At 44.6% G+C, this 21,457-nt stretch overlaps 2 protein-coding genes across 4 annotated transcripts in view; both read left to right on the plus strand.

Annotated features, from left to right (window-relative positions):
* Window positions 1-2,290: 2,290 nt before the first annotated feature.
* Window positions 2,291-8,316, plus strand: CDKN2D (cyclin dependent kinase inhibitor 2D). The gene is made up of 3 exons (XM_030197051.1): window positions 2,291-2,378; window positions 3,398-3,560; window positions 6,583-8,316. Exons 2-3 carry the CDS (start codon window positions 3,420-3,422, stop codon window positions 6,940-6,942), a joined length of 501 nt encoding a protein of 166 aa, XP_030052911.1. The 5' UTR covers window positions 2,291-2,378; window positions 3,398-3,419; the 3' UTR covers window positions 6,943-8,316.
* Window positions 8,317-11,145: 2,829 nt separating this feature from the next.
* Window positions 11,146-21,457, plus strand: part of KRI1 (KRI1 homolog) — a 36,629-nt gene continuing 26,317 nt past the window's right edge. For all 3 annotated transcript variants that reach the window (XM_030197053.1, XM_030197052.1, XM_030197054.1), the window contains exons 1-9: window positions 11,146-11,313; window positions 12,870-12,946; window positions 13,145-13,250; window positions 15,310-15,406; window positions 16,039-16,099; window positions 16,353-16,402; window positions 17,491-17,593; window positions 17,856-17,933; window positions 19,393-19,508. In XM_030197053.1, coding sequence (XP_030052913.1) covers window positions 11,229-11,313; window positions 12,870-12,946; window positions 13,145-13,250; window positions 15,310-15,406; window positions 16,039-16,099; window positions 16,353-16,402; window positions 17,491-17,593; window positions 17,856-17,933; window positions 19,393-19,508 — 773 coding nt within the window. In that variant the 5' untranslated portion in view covers window positions 11,146-11,228. The remainder of the gene's footprint in view (window positions 11,314-12,869; window positions 12,947-13,144; window positions 13,251-15,309; window positions 15,407-16,038; window positions 16,100-16,352; window positions 16,403-17,490; window positions 17,594-17,855; window positions 17,934-19,392; window positions 19,509-21,457) is intronic.

The raw sequence follows: 21,457 nt of genomic DNA on the forward strand, positions 1-21,457 counted from the left end.
TCTGCTTTCTGCAAATAATGGAATAAACGGTGAAAATTTGACTCTCGCGCCAGTGAGAAGAGCAAATGTGCCCCCGTAGTACCAGCCAAAGAAGTACAAAAATATGAAAAACAGCTAACTACAAATATCTTCAAAACTCTGTCTGTAACAGGACTAGTGGGGAATACGGGGGCCGTAGGGATAGGTCCAGCCTTGCCCTGTACAACAGGGGCATAGCTACGGGGGCCTGGGCCCCTGTAAATTTCATCCGGGCCCCTGGTTTCGCTGGCGGGGGTCCCCAACCCCCGCCAGCCAAAGCCTTCTTCAGTGCTGGTCTCTGGCGCAGCCGTGTTCACTGCCCTGCTTTTCTTCTTGCTGCTCCTGTGCACGCTGAGGCTCCTTTATGTGAAACAGAGAAGGAGCATCAGCATGCACAGGAGGAGCAAGAAGAAAGAAGAGCAAGGGGCAGGCAGCGAACACGGCTGCGCCAGAGACCGGCGCTGAAGAAGGCTTCGGCTGGCATTGGGGACCACCGCCAGCAAAGGTATTTATTTTTGCGGGGGGAGTGACGAGGCGGTAAGGGGAAGTGGCAAGGAGGTGAGGAGGCGTGGGGGCACTCAAAATATGCCCCCAACCTCGGGCTCTGGCCCCCTTCGACCGTGAGGTCTAGCTACGCCCCTGCTGTACACAGACCTCAGGTAGGGGTCTTGAGGGACAGTGTGTGGGTGGGGGGGGGGGGGGGTAACAGGAGAATATGAGCTGTTTTGGGGGCTAGATTCTTCTTGCTGCGGTAAAACATGGCCCTAGTGCAACCCTTACACGGGTTTTTCCTATGCGTTAAGGCCATTTTTACTGCAGCTTGAAAAATGACTGATTTTCTAGTTTTCCTATTAATGACCATGTGCTAATGTTAACAGAAAAAAAGAGCAGAGCCAAAAACAAACAAACAGGCAAACAATCTGCAAGACCCAGAGCAACAGAAAAAAAAAAAAAGAACAGACCATGTAAAAAATACAATGATATTTATTTCCAAATCATCAAAACAGCAAACAGGCTGCCTTCAAATGTTTTCCAGGTTGTTGTGGCTGCTGTAACTGATGCTTGTAAAAGCAAACCTCTTGCTAGTTTCTAGTGTTGCAATGCAATAACTAGACAGAGAAAACATTGCACTGGTTATTTGTTTAGCTCCAGATGCAGCCCTTGTAGGGCGAAACATGGCCATGTTGGATGATTAAATATACATGAGATCTATTTGCATACAATGGAGGCAGTTCTCAAATGAAGGCTTTTAGAATTTCAACAGTTTTCAATGTATCTGTCATTGTATGGTTGGAATTGAATATATTCATTGCCTTCGGTATTTAATTTATACATGAGATTTGCATGCACTGCCTCCATTTTATGCAAATAGATCTCATGCATATTCAGTGGGCAAATCCTGAAAACCCAACCTGGCCAGGGCTAATGTTGGACACCTAGTCCTTGCTATGGGTGCCATCGTAAATTCTGCCAATTGTCCCTCTTTGAGCTTTTCAAACTTTGGATTTCTTAAATTTGTTTGCTAATCCACTTCAGCTCAATCCCTAAACATGGTTGAAGTGATGGGGATGAAAGCATTTAGAGGCATTTCAAATTGGCCAAGACCACAGCCTGTGTTTCTTCTTTCACACTTGACCACAAACAAAACTGGAAAAGCAATTCTTTGGCTTTTCACAGCCAATCTTAAAAACTTTTATGTTGTTTTTATTATTATCATCTGATTATGCTGGGGCCTGGGCGGGGCACATAAGAAATATTGTAATTTACTACTGGTTTTGATTTTAGGTGCTTAAATATTTTACTTAATTTACTGTATTTTACTATTTATAGTGGCTTGGGGGAACTAAGCTTTAAAAAAAGGGACAAATTTTAATTGGATTAGACAATTAGGAAGTGTCAGAGACAAAATGGCGGCGGCGCCTTCCCGCCAAAGGTTTTTAACAAAAGGGTAAAAAAACAAAACTCTTAGCTCCGCCTCCTCTACCCCGGACTCTGCTCCATTGGTCGATGGGGGCACCAATAACCATTCGCGGCTTGTCTGCTCCTCTTCCCCCACCCATTTTTTTTTTTTTTTTTTTAAAGCCCTTAGAGATTCCGGCGATTGGTTGAAAGGGGTATATCGCACGCGAAGCTTCAGCCAATCACCTATCAGCCAGACGGCGACGATACTAAGTATCGCCTTCGTAAAATAACAAAAACAAGCAGTGGGGGCGGAGTCCAGGCGGGCTTGGGGGGGGGGGGGGGGGGGGCGTTCCGTTGGGTTGAGCTGCGCCCGGCTGTCAGTTGGAGAGAGAGCCGGCTGCCACTGAGAATTGGAGGCGCGCGCACCGGACTAGCTCGCGAGTCGCCACTGCGCACAGGTAGGTAGGAAGGGAGGGAAGCGAAAGCCTGGGAGGGGGGAACCGGGAGCGCGCGCGGCTGTTCAGGAGAGGGGGGAGAGTACGGGCGCAACCCCCCCAACAACACATATTATCGAAATACCCCCGCCCTATACACACAGGGATATCCCCGTCCCCACCCCATACACACCAAGGATAACCCCCTCCCAAAATACCCCTCCCCACCCTATGCACATAATAGGGATATCCCCCTCCCAAAATACACACAGAGATACCCCCCAAATATCCCTGCTCCCCCACCCAATACACACTCCAGGGATAACCCCCCACCCTTTACACACAGGCATAACTCCCTCCCCATCCCAACGTCCGTATCTCGCACAGTATACACACACGGACACCTTATTCACACTCCCCCCCCTTAAACCACTTCCCTTATACAAACAGACCCCCCCCCCCCACACTCACACATATACTAGAACTCTCTAGTCTGCTCATACCATCTTCACCCCCCCCACACACCCTTCACACTTTCAAATATCCCAGTTCCCATTTATACATCCGCTGAAACCCCCAATCCTACACACACTCTAATGAAACACCCTTTCCACACATTCCCCCCCCCCCCCCCCCATCCTACACATCCTAGGGCACCATCATCACCTCCCTCCCCACTGAACACATGCTCATAGTAACAGAAACTAAGAGCAGGTAAGGTCTGTCCAGTCTTGTCCAGCAGTGATTTGTTCAGTTTAGGTCAATGCAGATGCAAATTCCCATATCGATTGCAACTCAATATCCCTCGCCTAACATTGGGTCATAGCTGCCTCTACATACAGGTGGCTGCATTCCCAAATGTTCTTGTACGTCTAACTGGTTTTAGGATTACACACCCACTGAGGCACCCTCTGCTCCCCTGCACACACCTCCCTCTATCAAATTGTATTCCCTCAGATCGCTTGGCAGGAGGTGCAACTGTGGCTCATTTGGAGTCTTGGGTTAATTCTGACACTTTGGGTTTCATCTCTCTTTGAATTCAGTGACTTCCCAGACCAGTGACCAATGCTCCTGGAAGAGATCAGTGAGGGGGACCGGCTGACCCGAGCCGCTGCCAGGGGGGACCTCTTTGAAGTCCAGCGGCTCTTACAGGAGGAACTGGTGCACCCAGACTCCCACAATCGCTTTGGGAAGACTGCCCTGCAGGTGACTAGCTGACACTGAAGGTTACTGCTTACATACAAGTTTCTTTATGTGCTTGCTGCTGTCCTTGGTCAGATTGGAAACAGAAGTGTTACCCATACTGGGACAGACTGAAGGTCCATCAAGACCAGTATCCTGTTTCCAACAGTGGTCAGTCCAGGTCACAAATACCTGGCAAGATCCCAGAACAGTAAAACTTAGAAATAAAGCAGTGGATTTTCCAAAGTCCATCTTAATAATGGCTTATGGGCTTTTCTTTTAGGAAATGAGCCAAACCTTTTTTTTAAACCCTGCTGAGTTAACTGCTTTTACCACATTCTCTAGCAACAAATTCCAGGCACACCTGCCTTGGAAAAAAATGCATAAGAATGGGGAGGGGGGAAATGGGACTTGATATACTGCCTTTCTGTGGTTTTTGCAACTACATTCAAAGCAGTTTACATAGTATATAAAGGTACTTGGGGCAATGGAGGATTAAATTATGCCTTTTACAGCCAAAGGCAGAAGGTGGCTAAGATTTCTCTTCCTGAACATAGGTGTGCTGAGCCTCATGTTTCATTCTGGATCCTGGAAAAAGAAGTCAGGAAAACAAAATTAAGTGAATTTTATCAGTACAATTTGGCTCCTGTTTGAGAGCCCTCCTTTGTCTTTACCATTGCAAAGAGAGCTTTGAAGTTTTCCATTTAATTTGTTAAACTTGTAGGCCATAATTAATATGTGCTGTACATCATACAAAAATATTGTACATAATTTAAAATATAAAGAATCAAAACAAAAAGGTCTAAGCTTTACTGAATAAATATTGCAATTAAAAAAAATTCTGGCCACGCTCTTGAAATATTTTTCTGTATATTTTGCACCATTGCCTGTAGAAATGGCATTGCTGAGTATGTACAGTGGGCAATATGTGACCACTATCCCTTTAGGGCTTTTGGGTTGGGTCTTCCTGGCTATCTCTTGATTCATACCATTCCTTACTCTCCTGCACATATCCTGCATTCAATAAACAACCATCAGCTGGTTCTACCCGCTCCAAAAAAGGCCAGCTATGGCATCCACACTCCTTGTGCCTTCTTTTTTGCAGCCCCTTCTAGCTGGAAATTTACTCCCGAACGAGATTCGGGGTGAGCTATCCTTTGACAGATTTAAAGCAACTTTAAAAACTTGGCTGTTCACGTTAGCTTTTAGTACCCTGATAATGGGTGTCTTTTGGACCTTCCACAATATCCCACCCCCGCTCCTTGTTTCTTTTCCTCCTCTACCCCTTTCCCCATGCCGTTGTTCACGTTTGAATATTGTAGTTCTTTTCCATTTTTTTTCTAGTTGTAATCTTAAGTAAACCGCTTTGATCTGCTAGCCAATAAACTAAATTAACTAAACTATAAAATTAGGACAGCCTTAGTCTATGGAGTGCTGCCGATATTCAGCCACTCTCTGAGAGTGCGGGGGCATTACGAACGTTCACTGGAACCCTCCATATAGGGGTTAATCTTCAAAAGGTCATGTAAAGTTAATTGTTGATACAGAATATTAGCATACTAATCCAACCAAGCCCATTTCGTCAAAAATGAAACGGGCCCTAGGAAGGCTCTCATCTAAGCGATTTCTCCTCCCCTCCATGTCCCACGATTCTTCCCTCCCCTCCATGTGCAGTGATTCTCCTCTGCCCTGCCATCCCCTCCGTGTGCCGTGATTTTCCCTTCGCCTCCCATTCATCCATGTCCAGCGATTCTCCTCTGCTCTGGCCTCCCCTCCGTTGGGCTCGCGTCCCCTGCAGCGTTCCATTGCCTTCACTTGCGTTCGTAACATCCTGACGTCAGCTCACCTCCAGCATTCCTTCCCTCTGACTGTTCTGCCCTCCTCTGACGTCATTTTGTTTTTTGCGAGGGCAGAACAGTGAGGGGGAAGGAAACGCTGGAGGCTTGCTGACGTCAGGATGTTATGAACCCAGCCAGCCATAGAACATTGAGGTACAAATTATTATATTAGATGTCCTTAATTGTGCATAACTTTAGATGCGGGTACTTACACTAGCTGTTTTCAATGCTCGCACCTAACTGTAATCAGGCCAGGTACTATTCTATAAATCCACATGGTAGGTGCTAGGCATGCCTCTGATCCGCCCATGTTCCCCCCCCCCCCCCCCCCCCCAGGTCAAGTCCCCCTTGTATTTGCGTGTTATAGATTTTGGGCGCATGAATATGCCGATAAGCACCAATAATTGGTCATTAATGTCACTTAACAGCTAATTGTCATATTACAGCACCTGCAACTTCACGCACTAGGTCATAAAATTACGCCCACAGAATCCTGGAATATCTCCACCATGAAGGGTTTGATTTCATTTGTTCTAGACTCTAGTAACCTCTGTCATTCATTTACACCTTCCTTTATCTTTCAGCTCTTCTCAGACATTTGAAACATGCTTTTAATTTTGATGTGTGCATCCCTCACACGAGCTGTCCAGGCTGTGGTGCTGAACACCAGTGAAACAACTACTATTACTACTACTACTTATCATTTCTATAGCGCTACTAGACGTGTGCAGCGCTGTACACTGGACATAAAGAGACAGTCCCTTCGCAACAGAGCTTACAATGTAATTAGGACAGACAAAGAAGGGATAAGGGAATATTAAAGTGAGGATGATAAAATAAGGGTTCTGAACAAGTGAATAAGGGTTAGGAGTTAAAAGCAGCATCAAAAAGGTGGGCTTTTAGCTTAGATTTGAAGACGGCCAGAGATGGAGCTTCACGTACTGGCTCAGGGAGTGTTTTCCAGGCATATGGTGCAGCAAGATAAAAGGAACGGAGTCTGGAGTTAGCGGTAGAGGAGAAGGGTGCAGATAAGAGATATTTACCCAGTGAACTAAGTTCCCGGGGAGGAATGTAGGGAGAGTGGAGAGGTACAAGCTTTAATACCTCCCCCCCCCCCCCCCCCACTGAAGTCTATCGGTCATTGCTGTTGCGGTAAACTGTCAGTCTAAGCTTGTTCCATCTGTTACCTTCGCCCTTTTCCCTCCTAGGTCATGATGTTTGGAAACACGCCCATTGCGCAAGAACTGCTGAAACAGGGTGCTTGTGCCAACGTCCAGGACGCTTATGGCACCACTCCCGCCCACGATGCGGCACGGACGGGCTTTCTGGAAACTCTGCAGCTTCTGGTGGAGCACGGCGCGGATGTCAACGTGCCAGACAGCAGCGGCTCTCTGCCCATCCATGTGGCTATTCGAGAAGGTCATGCCGACGCAGTGAACTTCCTGGTGGCAGAATCCAACCTGCAGCACCAAGATGCCCAAGGCCTGACAGCACTGGACCTTGCAAGGCTAGGGGGACAGTCACAAGTTGTGTCTCTTCTGGAACAGTATCAGATGGAACAGCCTTGATTTCGGAGGGGGGGTGTGTGTGTGTGAATACCCCGGCCTCATGAACACAAGTAGTTAAGTGTGGATTGCATGTCTGGATGTATAAAGTACTGTAACAATTCCTTTTGCTATGTATTTATCCAGAAATGGAAACGTGATAAAGATAATTAAATTGTTAAATTAATTGATCTGTATTAAAAGTTAAGGTACTTAGGGAGAAGCGTTTGTAAAACGTTTGGTTGCACTATGTAGTCTTATAGGGTTTTTTAAAAGCTAACTTTTCCACTTGGTTATAAAGAAAAACAGCGTAAAGCTTTCCTTACATACATTTTCCCCAACCTCTGATGCTTCTTAATAATATATTCACTCTTAAATATCATTGGTACCTTTTCTCTAGCCTGCTTTGGTCGGGGGGGCCTGGTTTGGGTTGTTCCTGAAAGTATGTGACACCAGTAGAAATTTCTTGTTTTTCATGCGCTTTAGTAATTAGCAGCAAGGTCAAAAGGCATCCGATAAAATCTAGTATCCCAGAGTCTTATTATGTGTTTTAAATGCCCTGTAGATTCTACAGTCTGGGCTGTGTTTTCTCTTTGCTGTTGTCCTTGAAGCGTTACCCCTTAGACGTTAGAGTTTTGGTAATGCTCAGCATTTTAAATGTTTTTTGCATTGTAGCGGCAGAGTTCTGCAGCATTTTGATTCTCAGCAATGTCTGATCAGCACTTTTTTTTGTATAGGTTATTCAGGTCACATTGAATAACTCCAATAGTTTATTGCTCTTTCTACACAAAGGACAAAAAACATGCTGTCTGTACAGAACACAAAGTATGAATCCGTTGCACAGTGGTTTATTGATTTTAAATACCTCACACTTGTTTCTGTTTTAATAATATTCAGGGAAATGGTTTGTAGTGGCTTTAGAGAGAAATGAGTGTGTTTTTTTTTCCTCTTTAGAGAAAGTACAACTGCCCGTTTGTCTTAGATTTCAAACTGAGCAGTAAAATCAAACTCTTCAAAGCATAGAGGAAGACAGTCATCGGTGTCCACCTTTTCCATTCAGAGAAGTTGAACAGAGCTGAATGTTTTCCCTTTGATCACCTCTATGTTGTTTACCATAAGCTTACAATCAGAATACCTCATCTCACATAAGGCATCAGAATTTGTCTGTCTTGACGCTGCCTTCATTTGTAACAGAAAAAGCAGAGGTTTCTTTTGAGGGGAAGGGTCTTAATTACACCACTAAATCTTTGTCTTCCCCAGCGTGCTTACTGTAAATGAATTGCACCATTGTTGATTTCAGCTGTGTAGGTAGAATTGGTTTTAAAAACGTATTTATTATACTTTTGAAGGACATGTGTATAATTTAATGTTATTTTTCTTAACCATTAAATTGTTTGGTGATGCTAAAGTTTTCAGCTTTGATTCTTGAATCATTTATTGCAGCAATGCTTGAGAAATCGCAATAGAACATTTATGGTGTCTTTACACGATGAAAGCAGTGGCTTGGGAAGTGCTCGTCTTTTCATGGGCTTTGGCCTTAAGGTGATCAAACAATTTGAGGGGGTGAGGCCAAGACCTCAGCTTGAAGTACTGTGCAGTTCAAGAGGTCAAAACTTCAGAAGAGCTGACAAAATAGTGCAGAGTCTGCACTAGGAGATTAAGACTTCAAGATCCTGATTCTGTATTCCCGAAGGAGGTGGAGAAGATAATACAAGAGAAAAATCAAATGTACAAAAAGATAAGCATTCACTGCTGAACGTGCTCTACAAGGGGTGAGTGAAGAGTTAGGGCTGGAATAATAACATCAGGAGGTATTCCATAGAAAGGAAGACTGGTACATTGAACAACCTCTAGCAACCTCACAATGCAATTTATGAAAAAGTCTGGGGTAAGCAGAGAGGAGCTTAGTAGTTAAGAAATAGTGGTATATGGGCAGGGACAAGGAGTTATGCAAGAGGGTTTTACGGAGAAAAACAGCATATTAAAAAAAAAAAAAAAGCAGGTAGACTTAGGTGAGCCTTGCTGTCTTTATTTGCCATCCTGTACTGTTTCTACAGTTTAGGATTTTATGCACGTGTGTAATCAGGGTGAATTTCTAGGTCTGGTTTCATCTAAATAGCTGCAGCACTCACATTAGAAAGAAAACATCTTTTGATAACAGGGCAAGTTGTGTCTACTCAAGCCAATGCCATACATTAAACAGGAGGGAACATCAACTCTCAGGAATCCTTATCCATTCACCAAAACAGTGACTTAGCTTTGAATCCTTGTACAGGAGCAGGCATCAATGCTTGGTTACAAAGCATCACAAGAGAAGCCCAGGTTTTCAGGGGAGTATCAAGTGCCACCTGAACCAACGCCCATTTTTACACTAAGGCTTGCCGAGTTGCTTGACTGGTACAACAGGACAAGCACTAGCGTGATGCACCTCTTTGCCTGCTGAGTAATGAAACTGATGCTGCCATTATTTCGTTCTCTCCGACACCCTTTATTAAAAAAAAAAACAACAACTAAACAGATGGATTTAGTTCACCTTCAAATTCCCTTACCCCAGAGTATGATGGACTGGTTTTTGGATGAGCTCAAAAGAATCGAGTTGCAGACACTCCCCAGGGCAGCATCTCAGCTACATATAAATGTGCTTCTTTACCAGTTCTCATTCTCTGTGATCTCATCCCTTTACAAATCTGCCCATGTATTGATGGGGTAAGTCTCTAAAACTTTGTAGTTTGTACTACGCATTGGCATTGACCTGAAGAAGGTGACTCTGGCCTTCCAAAGTTTGTCAGAAAATGTATTAAATTAGTCCAATAAAAAAAAAAAGGTATCACCTTATTTTCCTTCCCTTTGTTTTATTTCTAGTTACAGCTGTTTGGAATCGAGCACAGGTAAGTGACGTTTAAAGAGGACTGAATTTTGAGGCCTGTTCATAAGTTCCAAATGTGGGACCGAATGAGAGAAACCTCTAAGGCAGGGCAGGGTATCCAACCTCGGCCAGGTTGGGTTTTCTGTATTTTCACAATGAATATTCATTAGATTTATTTGCATACAATGGAGGTAGTGCCTGCAAATAGATCTCATGCATATTCATTGGGAAAATCCTGCAAAACCCAACTGCATTGTGGCCCTTGAGGACCGAGGATGGACAACCCTGCTCTAGGGACTGGCCCCTAAAACTCAGGGGCCCTTTTTACTAAGCTGTGGTAAAAAGTGGCCTGCGGCAGTGCAAGTATGTGCTTTGGGCATGCACCGGGCCCTTTTTAAGGGGCCAGAAAGTGGATGTGCAGTAAAATAAAAACCAGCACGTGTCCATTTTCTGCCTGAGACTTTACCCACCACCCATTGCCTTAGCGGTAAGGTCTCACATGCTACGCAGGTGATAGGCATGCAGCATGTGCACACTGCCATTTACTGTTGGGTAAGGGCCCACTTAACATCTCTCTCCTCTTCAATCTGTTCAAAATTCTGCTGCACGACTAATATTCTGCCAGTGTCGTTATGCTCATATTAGCCCTCTCCTCAAGTCACTTCACTGGCTTCCTATCTGTTTCCGCATACAGTTCAAACTCCTCTTATTGACCTATAGGTGCATTCACTCTGCAGCTCCTCAGTACCTCTCCACTCTCATCTCTCCCTACATTCCTCCCCGGGAACTCCGTTCACTGGGTAAATCATTTTTATCTGCACCCTTCTCTTCCACTGCTAACTCCAGACTCCATTCCTTTTATCTTGCTGCACCATATGCCTGGAATAGACTTCCTGAGCCGGTAGTCAAGCTCCATCTCTGGCCGTCTTCAAATCTAAGCTACAAGCCCACCTTTTTGATGCTCCTTTTAACTCCTAACCCTTATTCACTTGTTCAGAACCCTTATTTTATCATCCTCACTTTAGTGTTCCCTTTACTCTAGTTTGTCCTAATTAGATTTAAGCTCTGTGGAGCAGTAAGCGCTGTGTACGTCTAGTAGCGCTATAGAAATGATAAGTAGTAGTAGTGATTACATTTGGGGAAAGGGGGGAGTATAGGCCATCTAGTTTCTTATCACCTCCAAAAAACAAGAAAGCAGGTAAAAATAAATGAAGTCCATCGGTCTAGACTCCAGAGCAGACAAAAAGACCCTTTAAACAGCTACGTTAGGAGGCGGGGCGGGGCGTCGCCCGCCATTGGCTGACAGCTTCTGTGACCTTTGCCCTTTCCGCCCCTGAGATGCTGACACGTGTTTCCTGGTTCGGACGCTGAGCCTAGGGGTGGTGGAGAAGCAGAATAAATTAAAAAATAAAATACTAATAGTAATCATATTATAATTATAGTAATGCCCGGGGCCTGCGAGCTGAAGATCAACCCTAAGTTCGCGGCTCGTTACGAGCAGTACCGGCGGAAGGAGGAGCTGCAGCGCTGTGAGTGTTAGCTGGTCGACACCGACTCTGCCTCTCCAGGAGTGGGCGGCTTTCTCACGCTGGTCCCCGGCTTTGCAGGCCGCGCTGTATGGAAGCGGCCTCTTCCTGCTGATCGGCTGCACTCTGGGGCTTGTGGGACTTGAGAGGGTTTGACTTTTGGAAGGACTACAGGTCCCAGGATGAGGAGGATCTGCGGTTTGCTTAGAGACATATCTGCGACTACCAGTTCCAGGAGGGAGATTTCTGACAGCTCAGTCCTGGGATCAGGAACAATGATTTCAGTGCATAGAACCAGAACTCCTCCTTGAACTGGGTCACTTGGCATGTACCTGTAGATATAATTTCTGTAATGCTGTTAGACATGTATACAGGGCCACTGCCCCCCCTCCCCGATTGCCACTACCACCCCTTCCCCAAGATTTCCACTGCTACCGCCACCACCACTACAATGCAAATACCTTGGCTGGCGGGAATCCCGAGGTCCTGTCAGCAGAAGAGGTCTTCCTCCAGCTCTGTTCTTCACTCTGCCCATTGCCTGCCCATTCGTAGCCTGAGAGGAAAAGCAGCCGCTTGGCAAGCAGTGGGCAGAGTGAAGAGCAGCACTGGGGAAGACCTGCAGTGTCTGCTCCTCCGGGTCTTGCCCAGCCTCCAAGGGGGGGCCCGATATCGGAGTTTTCTGTCTCCTCCTCCTGTCAGGACACGATCACCCATCCCCTGCTGGGGAATCTTGCCCCCCCCCCCCTCCTTCTCGGTGGCCATGCATGTATAAGGTTGTATAGATAATGTTTCAGTTAGGCTTGCTTGATTTTCTTTTTAACTGCTAAGCTAATTCAGACCTGGTACAACACCAGAGCTACTCAGTGACCCTGTTCCAGATGTTCTGGATACTCTTGGTTTTAAACTCACATCTCAAAGCAATGTGATATTGGTAGTCCCTGATTCTACCCATTGAAATCAGCATTGCAGGTGCCATAATACATCAGAGTGGAGTTGTCAGAAAACCAGGATTGCCCCAAAGTCTCCTTCATGACAGCTGGCTAATAATGCTCCCCCCCCCCAAATGCAAAAGCTATATTCCCATTCATGCACCAGAGTAAAACCAGGACTGGTTTAACCTGCTGACGGAGGATGCACTTAACTGACAGCACCTTCTCATTGCTTTATGCAGATCACAAAGCTTTCATGACCAGGGCAGGTCCATTTATAGCGTTAGCTATGGATAACTCTTCTTTTAGTACAATACAAGGTTATGCTGTTTCCTTCAGATCCTGATATGGCTTCCAAACCCCCTTACACACCTTAAAAATAGAAACGTGGAAACCAGTGGAATATCAGGACCATGAGACTCCTGTGGTCTCTGCCCCATTTCCTTTCTGGTGCTGTGCCACAGTCCCCAGTTGAGATCACTTCTTTGCAGTCAGAGACATTTGGGGCATATGGAAAGAAAGCAGGAGGTGAAAAAGACAGTGGGCAGGGGGAACGAGGAGGAGAATGATTCAAAGGAGAACATGTCAGTTCCTTCAGTATCAGGTTGAAGCTGTCCTCTCGTTTTCCAGTGAAGGATCGCTATGGGGACAGTCGGGAGCAAGAAGACCTCACGAGCTCTGAATCAGAGGATGAAGATGACGGAGCGGTAAGTAACATGATCACCTCACATGCATGATGATGGGCGTGACTTAGAGTGATTAGACTGTGATTCTTGTGCCAGCACTGCCCTTATCGTTGAAGCTCAGTATGTGATCCAATATTCGTTTATAGTGAGGTGTAAAAATTGAGCACTGTCTTCTGTGATCACCTGGGGTTCTGATATTCTTTCTGTCTTTCCTGAAAGGCATTTCATCCAGAGAAGGAGAAGGAGTTTTATTGCACCCTGTCTTTGCTGAAGAAGAAAGACCCCAGAATCTATCAGAAAGATGTCACATTTTACACCAGCGAAGGTGAGTCAGTCTCTTCTCCATGTTGTTTCCGAGTTTTCAAGGTGACCTGCGAGCCGCTCTACCGTGTTTTCGTGAGGGTAGACATGGGAGATGGCATCGGTTTGGGTTTTGAAACCAAGATTGTTCTGATTTTACTTAAGAACAAATTTAAAATAAGGATAACTTTTGATCAGGGACTGTTATAGGAAAGAAATGGAGCAACTTCATGGTTTCTCATGGTGACTGTTATCCGCTGGGTGTTGTCGTACTAACGTATCATATCAGTGTCACATTACACAGGGCTGTGGATTCTTTCTGCGCTTTGTAAAAAATTAAGATTTCTTGAAGGCTTCAGAAAGGAAATTGAGTTTATCTTAGGAATCCGGGCAGCAGTGTCTTCTGCCTATTGGTGTTTATTTGTAGCACATCTGAATCTTTTTAGTGAAATGCTGATTTATTTTAATTTATTTATTTATGACGTTTGTATCCCACATTTTCTTGAGACAAGTTCAATGTGGGTCTTGCGGTGATAGTATCTGAGGATCTGAAGGTGACGAAACAGTGTGACAAGGCGGTGACCCTAGCTAGAAGGTTGCTAGGCTGTATAGAGAGAGGTGTGACCAGCAGAAGAAAGGAGGTGTTGATGCCCCTGTATAAGTCGTCGGTGAGGCCCCACCTGGAGTATTATGTTCAGTTTTGGAGGCCATATCTTGCTAAGGATGTAAAAAGAATTGAAGCGGTGCAAAGAAAAGCTACGAGAATGGTATGGGATTTGCGTTCCAAGACGTATGAGGAGAGACTTGCTGACCTGAACATGTATACCCTGGAGGAAAGGAGAAACGGGTGATATGATACAGACGTTCAAATATTTGAAAGGTATTAATCCGCAAACGAACCTTTTCTGTAGATGGGAAGGCGGTAGAACTAGAGGACATGAAATGAGATTGAAGGGGGGCAGACTCAAGAAAAATGTCAGGAAGTATTTTTTAATGGAGAGAGTAGTGGATACTTGGAATGCCCTCCTGAGGGAGGAGGTGGAGATGAAAATGGTAACGGAATTCAAACATGCGTGGGATAAACATAAAGGAATCCTGTTCAGAAGGAATGGATCCTCAGAAGCTTAGATGAGATTGGGTGGCAGAGCCAGTGGTGGGAGGCAGGGCTAGTGCCGGGCAGACTTATATGGTCTTGTCCCTGAAAATGGCAAATACAAATCAAGATTAGGTATACACAAAAAGTAGCACATATGAGTTTATCTTGTTGGGCAGACTGGGTGGACCGTGCAGGTCTTTTTCTGCCGTCATCTACTACGTTACTATTGTAACAGAACAAATTGAAATTACATAGAACATTTTGTGACAAACTTAGCATCAGGTATGCAATCAAAATACATGGAAAATACTGTGTTGGCCAGAGTATAATGCGAGTGACCATGGATATTATGATCCATAGATTAGATATTGGATTGGTTGTCTCTGTCATTGGTGATTGATCTTATCAGTTGGGTTTTTAGCTGTTTGCGAAATGCAAGGTAATCACCAATGTAAAGTAATGTTCTCATGATCGGGCATAGAATATTGGACGTGTTTATCCACTCCTACCCTAGCTGAAATAATATTTAACCATCTCTCTGACCTCATGAGCTCCTTTCTTTAAATTAGTCACCTTATTTTCTAACTCCTCTTACTCTCTTACCTATCTATATGTTCCACCCTTGCATATACCCTACACTGTCAATTAAAATGTTATATTACGTGTTGTGTTGACTTTGTATACTATGTCATACTTGTTATTTGAATGTTTTTACTGTTATAATTGTCTGTTGCTCATGTTTGATTTATTCTTATTGTACACTGCCTTGAGTGAATTCCTTCAAAAAGGCGTAAATAAATCCTAATAAGTAAATAAATTTAGCAAATATTTGTTACGTTGGAAAAGGGGGATTCTGAAGGGCATCTATGTTCTTTCAGGGTGGAGAAAAAGAATCAAATGGGGAATGGCTTAGAGTTATGTGAAATCTTGGCTTCTGAGGATAAGACGACTAATCCAGGCCTTTTTATAAACATGCTTTTTTTAATAGGTCCATCCTGCTTGGGCCGGGAGTCTGAGAAACGGAAGAAGCAGAAACCCCTGTTCTTGAAAGACTATGAGCGGAATGTGATCCTGGAGAGAGAGGGGTAGGGAGGCTTCCATTGCTTTTGCCGGAAGAGGATTGCTGATTGTTTGTTGGTGCTTTAAAATGTACTTTATCTATAAAATATTGAGTGGAGTGGAATGGGTAGACATGAGTTGCTTGTTTATTCTTTCCTAAAAATACTAGGTCTGGGGTGCACACAATGAAGCTACAAAGTAGTAAATATAAAACAAACAGAGAAAATATTTCTTCAATCAACGTGTAATTTAAACTCTGGAATTTGTTGCCAGAGAATGTGGTAAAAATAGTTAGCTTAGCAAGGTTTAAAAAAAAGGTTTAGATAACTTCCTAGAAGAAAAGGCCATAAGCCATTATTAAGATGGACTTGGGAAAATCCACTGCTTATTTCTAGGATAAGCAGCATAAAATCTGTTTCACTGTTTTGGGATCTTGTCAGGTACTTGTAACCTGGATTGGCCACTGTTGGAAATGGGATACTGAGATTGACGGACCTTCAGTCTATCCCATTATGGCAACGCTTATGTCCTAACCAGCTCCTTCTGGCTTATTCTGATGAAGTTCTGAGCTTGTTTCCTGGCTAAATCGTTTTTAGGTGGGGCGGGAGATCTGGGGCTGATAAAAATGCAGAAGTTTGTTTATTTTAAACTTTTCCAGGAAGTACGAAGATGAAGAAGATGAGACAGAGGACGATGAGAAAGTTCAGGAACGACAGCAGGTGAGGTGCTGGAAAGCATTGCTTTCATCTTGAGAAAAGTGTTAGCGCATGCAACATTCCTAAACTAATGTGGAACATTTCAGCGCATGCTCTGTTAGGATTTTTGCTGTGTTAGATGCAGATTAACACCTTACATAACTTAGTAAAATGACCCTGAGTGTGGAAGACTGGGAGCGGAGAGCCAGGCGGCCTCTTGATTTTAAAAAAAATATTCTTCTGTTTTCTTCCCCCCTACCCCACCCCCATCCTGCAGAGAGCTGCCTCACCTAGTTACATCGAAGAACAAAAGCAGATCAAGGAGGGGTGAGTAGAGGTTGAAAGGGAATGGTTTGGGAGGGGCAGATTATTGAAAATCTAGTTGTTAAAAATAATCACTGTATAAACTCTTTAGTTTGATGGGATTAACGTGTTCAGTTCTGGTTGCTGTATCTCAAAAAAAGATATAGTGTAATTAGAAAAGGTTCAAAGAAGAGCGATCAAAATGATAAAGGGAGTGGAACTCCTCTCGTATGAGGAAAGGCTAAAGAGGTTAGGGCTCTTCAGCTTGGAAAAGAGATGGATGAGGGGGGATATGATTGAGGTCTACAAAATTCTGAGTAGTATAGAACAAGTAGAAGTGAATTGATTGTTTTTTTTACTCGTTCCAAAAGTTCAAAGACAAGGGGACACTCAAGGAAGTTACATGGAAATACATTTAAAACAAATAGGAGGAAATATTTTTTCACTCAACAAATAGTTACGCTCTGGAACTCTTTGCCGGAGGATGTGGTAACAGCGGTTAGCGTATCTGGTTTTAAAAAAGGTTTGGACACGTTCCTGGAGGAAAAGTCCATAGTCTGCTATTGAGACAGACATGGGGGAAGTAACTGCTTGCCCCAGGATTGGTAACATAGAAACTCTTTAGGGATCTACATGGAATCGTGCTGTTCTTGTGGATTCTGGAATCTTGTTACTCTTTGGAGTCCTGGAATGTTGCTACTCTTTGGGGTCCCAGAATGTTGCTACTCTTTAGGGTTCCAGAATCTTGCTACTCTTTGAGATTCTTTATGGAATTTTGCTATTCTTTGGGGTTCTACATGGAATGTTGCCACGATTTGGGTTTCTGCCAGGAACTTGTGACCTGGCTTGGCCACTGTTTGGAAAACAGGATACTGGGCTATATGAACCATTGGTCTGACCCAGTATGGCTACTCTTATGTTCTTATGATTTCTAATAGTCTTTATTTACAAAACACCCTGCTAGATAAAAACACAGAATTGTAATATATAAATGGTGTTTGGTAAAGCTTCTATCCAAAAATATGTGTAATCAAAATTGGAATGGTATTCTGAAGTGATGCGTTTGCTGATGGAGGAGGGAGATACTTTAACTCTGCTGTCACTGTCCGCAGCTTCCGGCAATTCGTGGAGAACAGCGATGAAGGCGAGAGTGGGGAGGAAGGGACCTCGGGGACGCCATTTCTTACGAAACGCAGGAAGACTTGCGAAGAGGAGGTGAGTGAGCTGATGAGGGCCAGAGGATGGGTGAGAAGATACGGTAGGATGTCTTCCTGATGAGAGCCAGAGGAAGGGTGAAATGCTGTGATAGGATGTCTGCCTGACAAGTGATGGGTGGAAGAGGAAAGTGGTCTGGGCTGTATCTGGATAAGCCTGGTGTTGACAGCTCCTTTTCAGTAAGGAGGATTTTGAGGTCTGGGGTGAGGCGAGACATGCCGGTCCCCCCCATCCCATATGTTTCGCATTGCTTCTGTTTCAGGACAAGGAGGAGGAGGATTACGTTGCCTGGTTGAAGGGGCAGAAGGAGGTGCAAGAAGAGGAAAAGCTGAAGGAACTGGTAATGTATCACTGTTTGTGCCTGCGGTGGGATCCCTGGGCTCTCTACAGCTGAACTAGTGGCTAGGGAGGGACCTTGTTCCATTTTGTCCAGAGCATGAAGTGCCGATTCTAGACCGAGACTTAACCCTAGTCCCTGAGCCTGTACAGGCCCCTCATACTTGCATGCATTTATTTATGTATTGAAAATTTACAGACTACAGTGTAATTCATGATAAAGTCATGTGCCTCGCAATAAAGTTAGTTATTTCTGTAGATCAGGGGTGGACTGATAGTGATCTGGGCCCACGGGCTTTAAGGGTCACGGGCCCTTCACCACCTATCACAAATGAGTAAACTAGAAAGAATGGGGCCTCTTACTGTTGTCCCAGTGGTCAGGCCACCTATAGATCAACGCATGTAAACTGGCGTCTGTAGGATGTTTAGCTTCCGGCCTGGACACCCGCCTTAGGGATATTTTGAGCAAAAAATGGTTTTCACTTGGCGTTCCATTCAACCATAGAATTGTTGCCCGAGGATGCGGTGAAGGCAGTTTAGCATAGCTGGGTTTAAATAGTTCCTGGAGGAAAAGTACGTAAAAACCAGTATTTGGCAGGTGGACTTGTGAAAGCCCTGCTTTATTTCTGGGTGTGAGCAACAAGGATTGAGTCTTGGCCACTGTCAGAGATAAGAGTGCTGGACTTGATGGACCCTTGGTCTGACCCAGTATGGTGCATCTTAACGGTCCGTGAGATGTTAGAATGGTCTGTTTTGTACTAAGTCCAGAAAAGAGAGAAGTTCTCATATCCAGCGATGGTCAAAGCCAGAAGGATGCTCGGTTGCATAAAAAGAGGGCTGACCAGCAGGAAAAAAGGTGATAGTGCCCTTGTGTAAATCTCTGGTGAGGCCCCATTTAGAGTACTATGTGCAATTCTGGAGACCCCACCTACGAAAAGATATAAACAGGATGGACAGGCTTATGAACCTCAACATGTATACGCTGGAAGAGAGGGGACATGATAGAGACGTTTAAATAGCTCAAGGGCATTAATGTACAGGAAGCGAGTCTTTTTCAACTGAAGGAGAGCTCTGGAATGAGGGGGCATATGATGAAGTTAAGAGGGAATAGGTTTAGGAGTAATCTAAGAAAGTATTATTTCATGGAAAAGGTGGTGGAGGCGTGGAATGGCCTCCTGGTGGAGGTTGTGGAGTCGAGGACTGTGTCAGAATTGAAAAAGGCATGGCATAAGCATGTGGGATCGATTAGGAAAAGGAAGCGTTGGGGGTTACAGAGGATGGGCAGACTGGATGGGCCATTTGGTCTTTATCTGCTGTCATGTTTCTGTCTCGGAGAAGCTTAAAATCCAGCAGACTTTAAGATCTGCCTTTAGTACCTCTTTCTCTCTATTGGCTGACAGATGGGAAGATTCTTGTATGTAAAGAGTGACAGGGGACGTTCTAACATCCCTCTCTCCCACCAGGCCTATCTAAAGGAGTACTGGAATAACCCACAGCTGGAAGAAGGCGAACGCTTTCTGCGGGATTACATCCTCAACCAGGGCTACTGGGATGAGGAGGAGGAAGAGGAGGGAGAACAGTAAGTATTGTACTGTGGTTATGCATGTAATGAGGTCTGAGACTGCAGGCGGTGTCCATGCAATTCCTTGAGCATATCCACATGTATGTTATATAATCTAAGTACATAAGGTATATAAACACACACACAGACGCACACATGTGAAATACGTGGACATACTTCATTTTATTTGGATTGTTAGATAATTTGCCTTTTTCAGATCCAGGTTGCAAGCAAGTTGCATTCATGTGCGGCTGGAAGGTCCCTTCCCCAGAGAGCTTACAATCTTAAGTTTGTGCCTGAGGCAGTGGGGAGGTCACAAGTGTTTCAGTGGGAGAAGCAGGATTTGAAGGCCGACTTCCCTGGGTCTAGACCTCTACTCCAGACAATATGCTGGAATAAATTTGCATATATTGGGAACTTAGCTCATGCAATGTTGTTGTGGGTATTTTGAAAACCCGCCTGGCTGGTCAGGGCAGTGTGGGATCTCTTCCACTTATCCCTGGTAGTGAGCTGCAGGGAACGGATCTGCTTTTTGGGATCCTGCCGGGTACTTCCTGGTGATCTGACTGGAGATGGGCTCAGTGGGCTCTGGATTTGGTACCTCCTATGCGAGAATAAGTGGCCTAGGGATTAGAGCAATGGGCTGAGAACCAGGGGACGCCCGAGTTCATATCCTGCCTCTGTCACGGACACTGCTCGTGACTTTGGGAAGTCTCTTCATGTCCCATTCCCTGAACTAAGCTCTTCTGTGTACAAACATTTTGTACCTCAACACTTATCACCTCTGTACAGTGCTGTGTACGTTGATATGCCCAGGTTCTGATCCGGCCTGGCACTTCTTGATTCTGACCCAGCTTGACCCGTCTTATTATAAGGATATTAGACTGTGGTTCTGATCCTTCTTTTGTGAGGTTATTGAGGTCTGGTTTTGACCCCTTGTTTTCCACCATACAAGATCGTTTCTGATCCCGTTGATGATGTCTCCTTCCAGCAGGGGGCGCAGTGCTGCTTTTTATTTTATAGACAGTATTATCTGAACCAGAGAATTCAAAACTGTTGCTGAGTCCAACCCCCCTCCCCCCCCCCCTCCAAAATGCTGCTCTCCACCCCCTTTTCCCACATCACCACCCAAAGGGAGGGACACAGGCCATGTTTTCTTTCAAAACAAAACCCTTTTTTGAAGGGTTTTCTAATTCAAAACTCCCCCTTTGCAGCCCTGACCCCGCCCCCTGCCCTCTCTGTGCCCTCGGCAGAAAGGTTACTTTGTAATGGGACTGCCACATTGTATCCCTTTGCCACCCCCTGAACCCCAGCCCTCCCCAATGCCAGCCACAGGTCGCGTCCTTTCCTCCCATAGGCTGCCCTGGCTCCATCTCCCAAGATCAGCTTCAGGCAGCAGAGGCAGAAAATAAATACAAACAAAATTTCAATATTATAGATCTATCATTCTGTAATTAGCTAACGACAATGCTCTTCTCTCTTCCTCCCACCTTGGCTGGTAGATTTGGCTTAAAAAAAAAATGTTTTCTTTGCTTTTCCGCCTCCTTCCGGAGGGCTATGTCAGACCCTGGGTTTATCTTTAACAAAATGTTTTTACAGGAAGAATTTCAAACGCTTTGGTTCCCCGTTGGATGGGGGTTTATACTTTTGATTTGTGGCTGTGGGGTTAAGACTGCTTCTAGGATTTATTTATAACAGAAATTATTATTATTATTATTATTTTTAAAATCATGACTAAACCTGGGTTCTTGGGGTTTTACATCAATTACTTTTATTCCTAAAAAAAAAAGTAAAATTAATCTTGGGATAAGATAAGGGAGATGGGGCCCGTGTGTCCTGAGACCACATCTGGATTCGTGTTGAGGACCACGAGACCTGGGTTCAAATTCTGCTTCTGCCATAGACTGCCCAAAGTATTTTTATTAATGGCTAGACATAAAAACATACAGCTTAAAGCAGTACTTGTC

Source organism: Microcaecilia unicolor, chromosome 3, assembly GCF_901765095.1.
Source record: "Microcaecilia unicolor chromosome 3, aMicUni1.1, whole genome shotgun sequence".
Taxonomy (NCBI): domain Eukaryota; kingdom Metazoa; phylum Chordata; class Amphibia; order Gymnophiona; family Siphonopidae; genus Microcaecilia; species Microcaecilia unicolor.

Bases quoted from the DNA above. Each gene is read 5' to 3' on its own strand.
- CDKN2D (XM_030197051.1), top strand. From the start codon at position 3,420: ATGCTCCTGGAAGAGATCAGTGAGGGGGACCGGCTGACCCGAGCCGCT. The intron at 3,561-6,582 runs GTGACTAGCTGA...TTTCCCTCCTAG, and splicing joins TTGGGAAGACTGCCCTGCAG to GTCATGATGTTTGGAAACAC.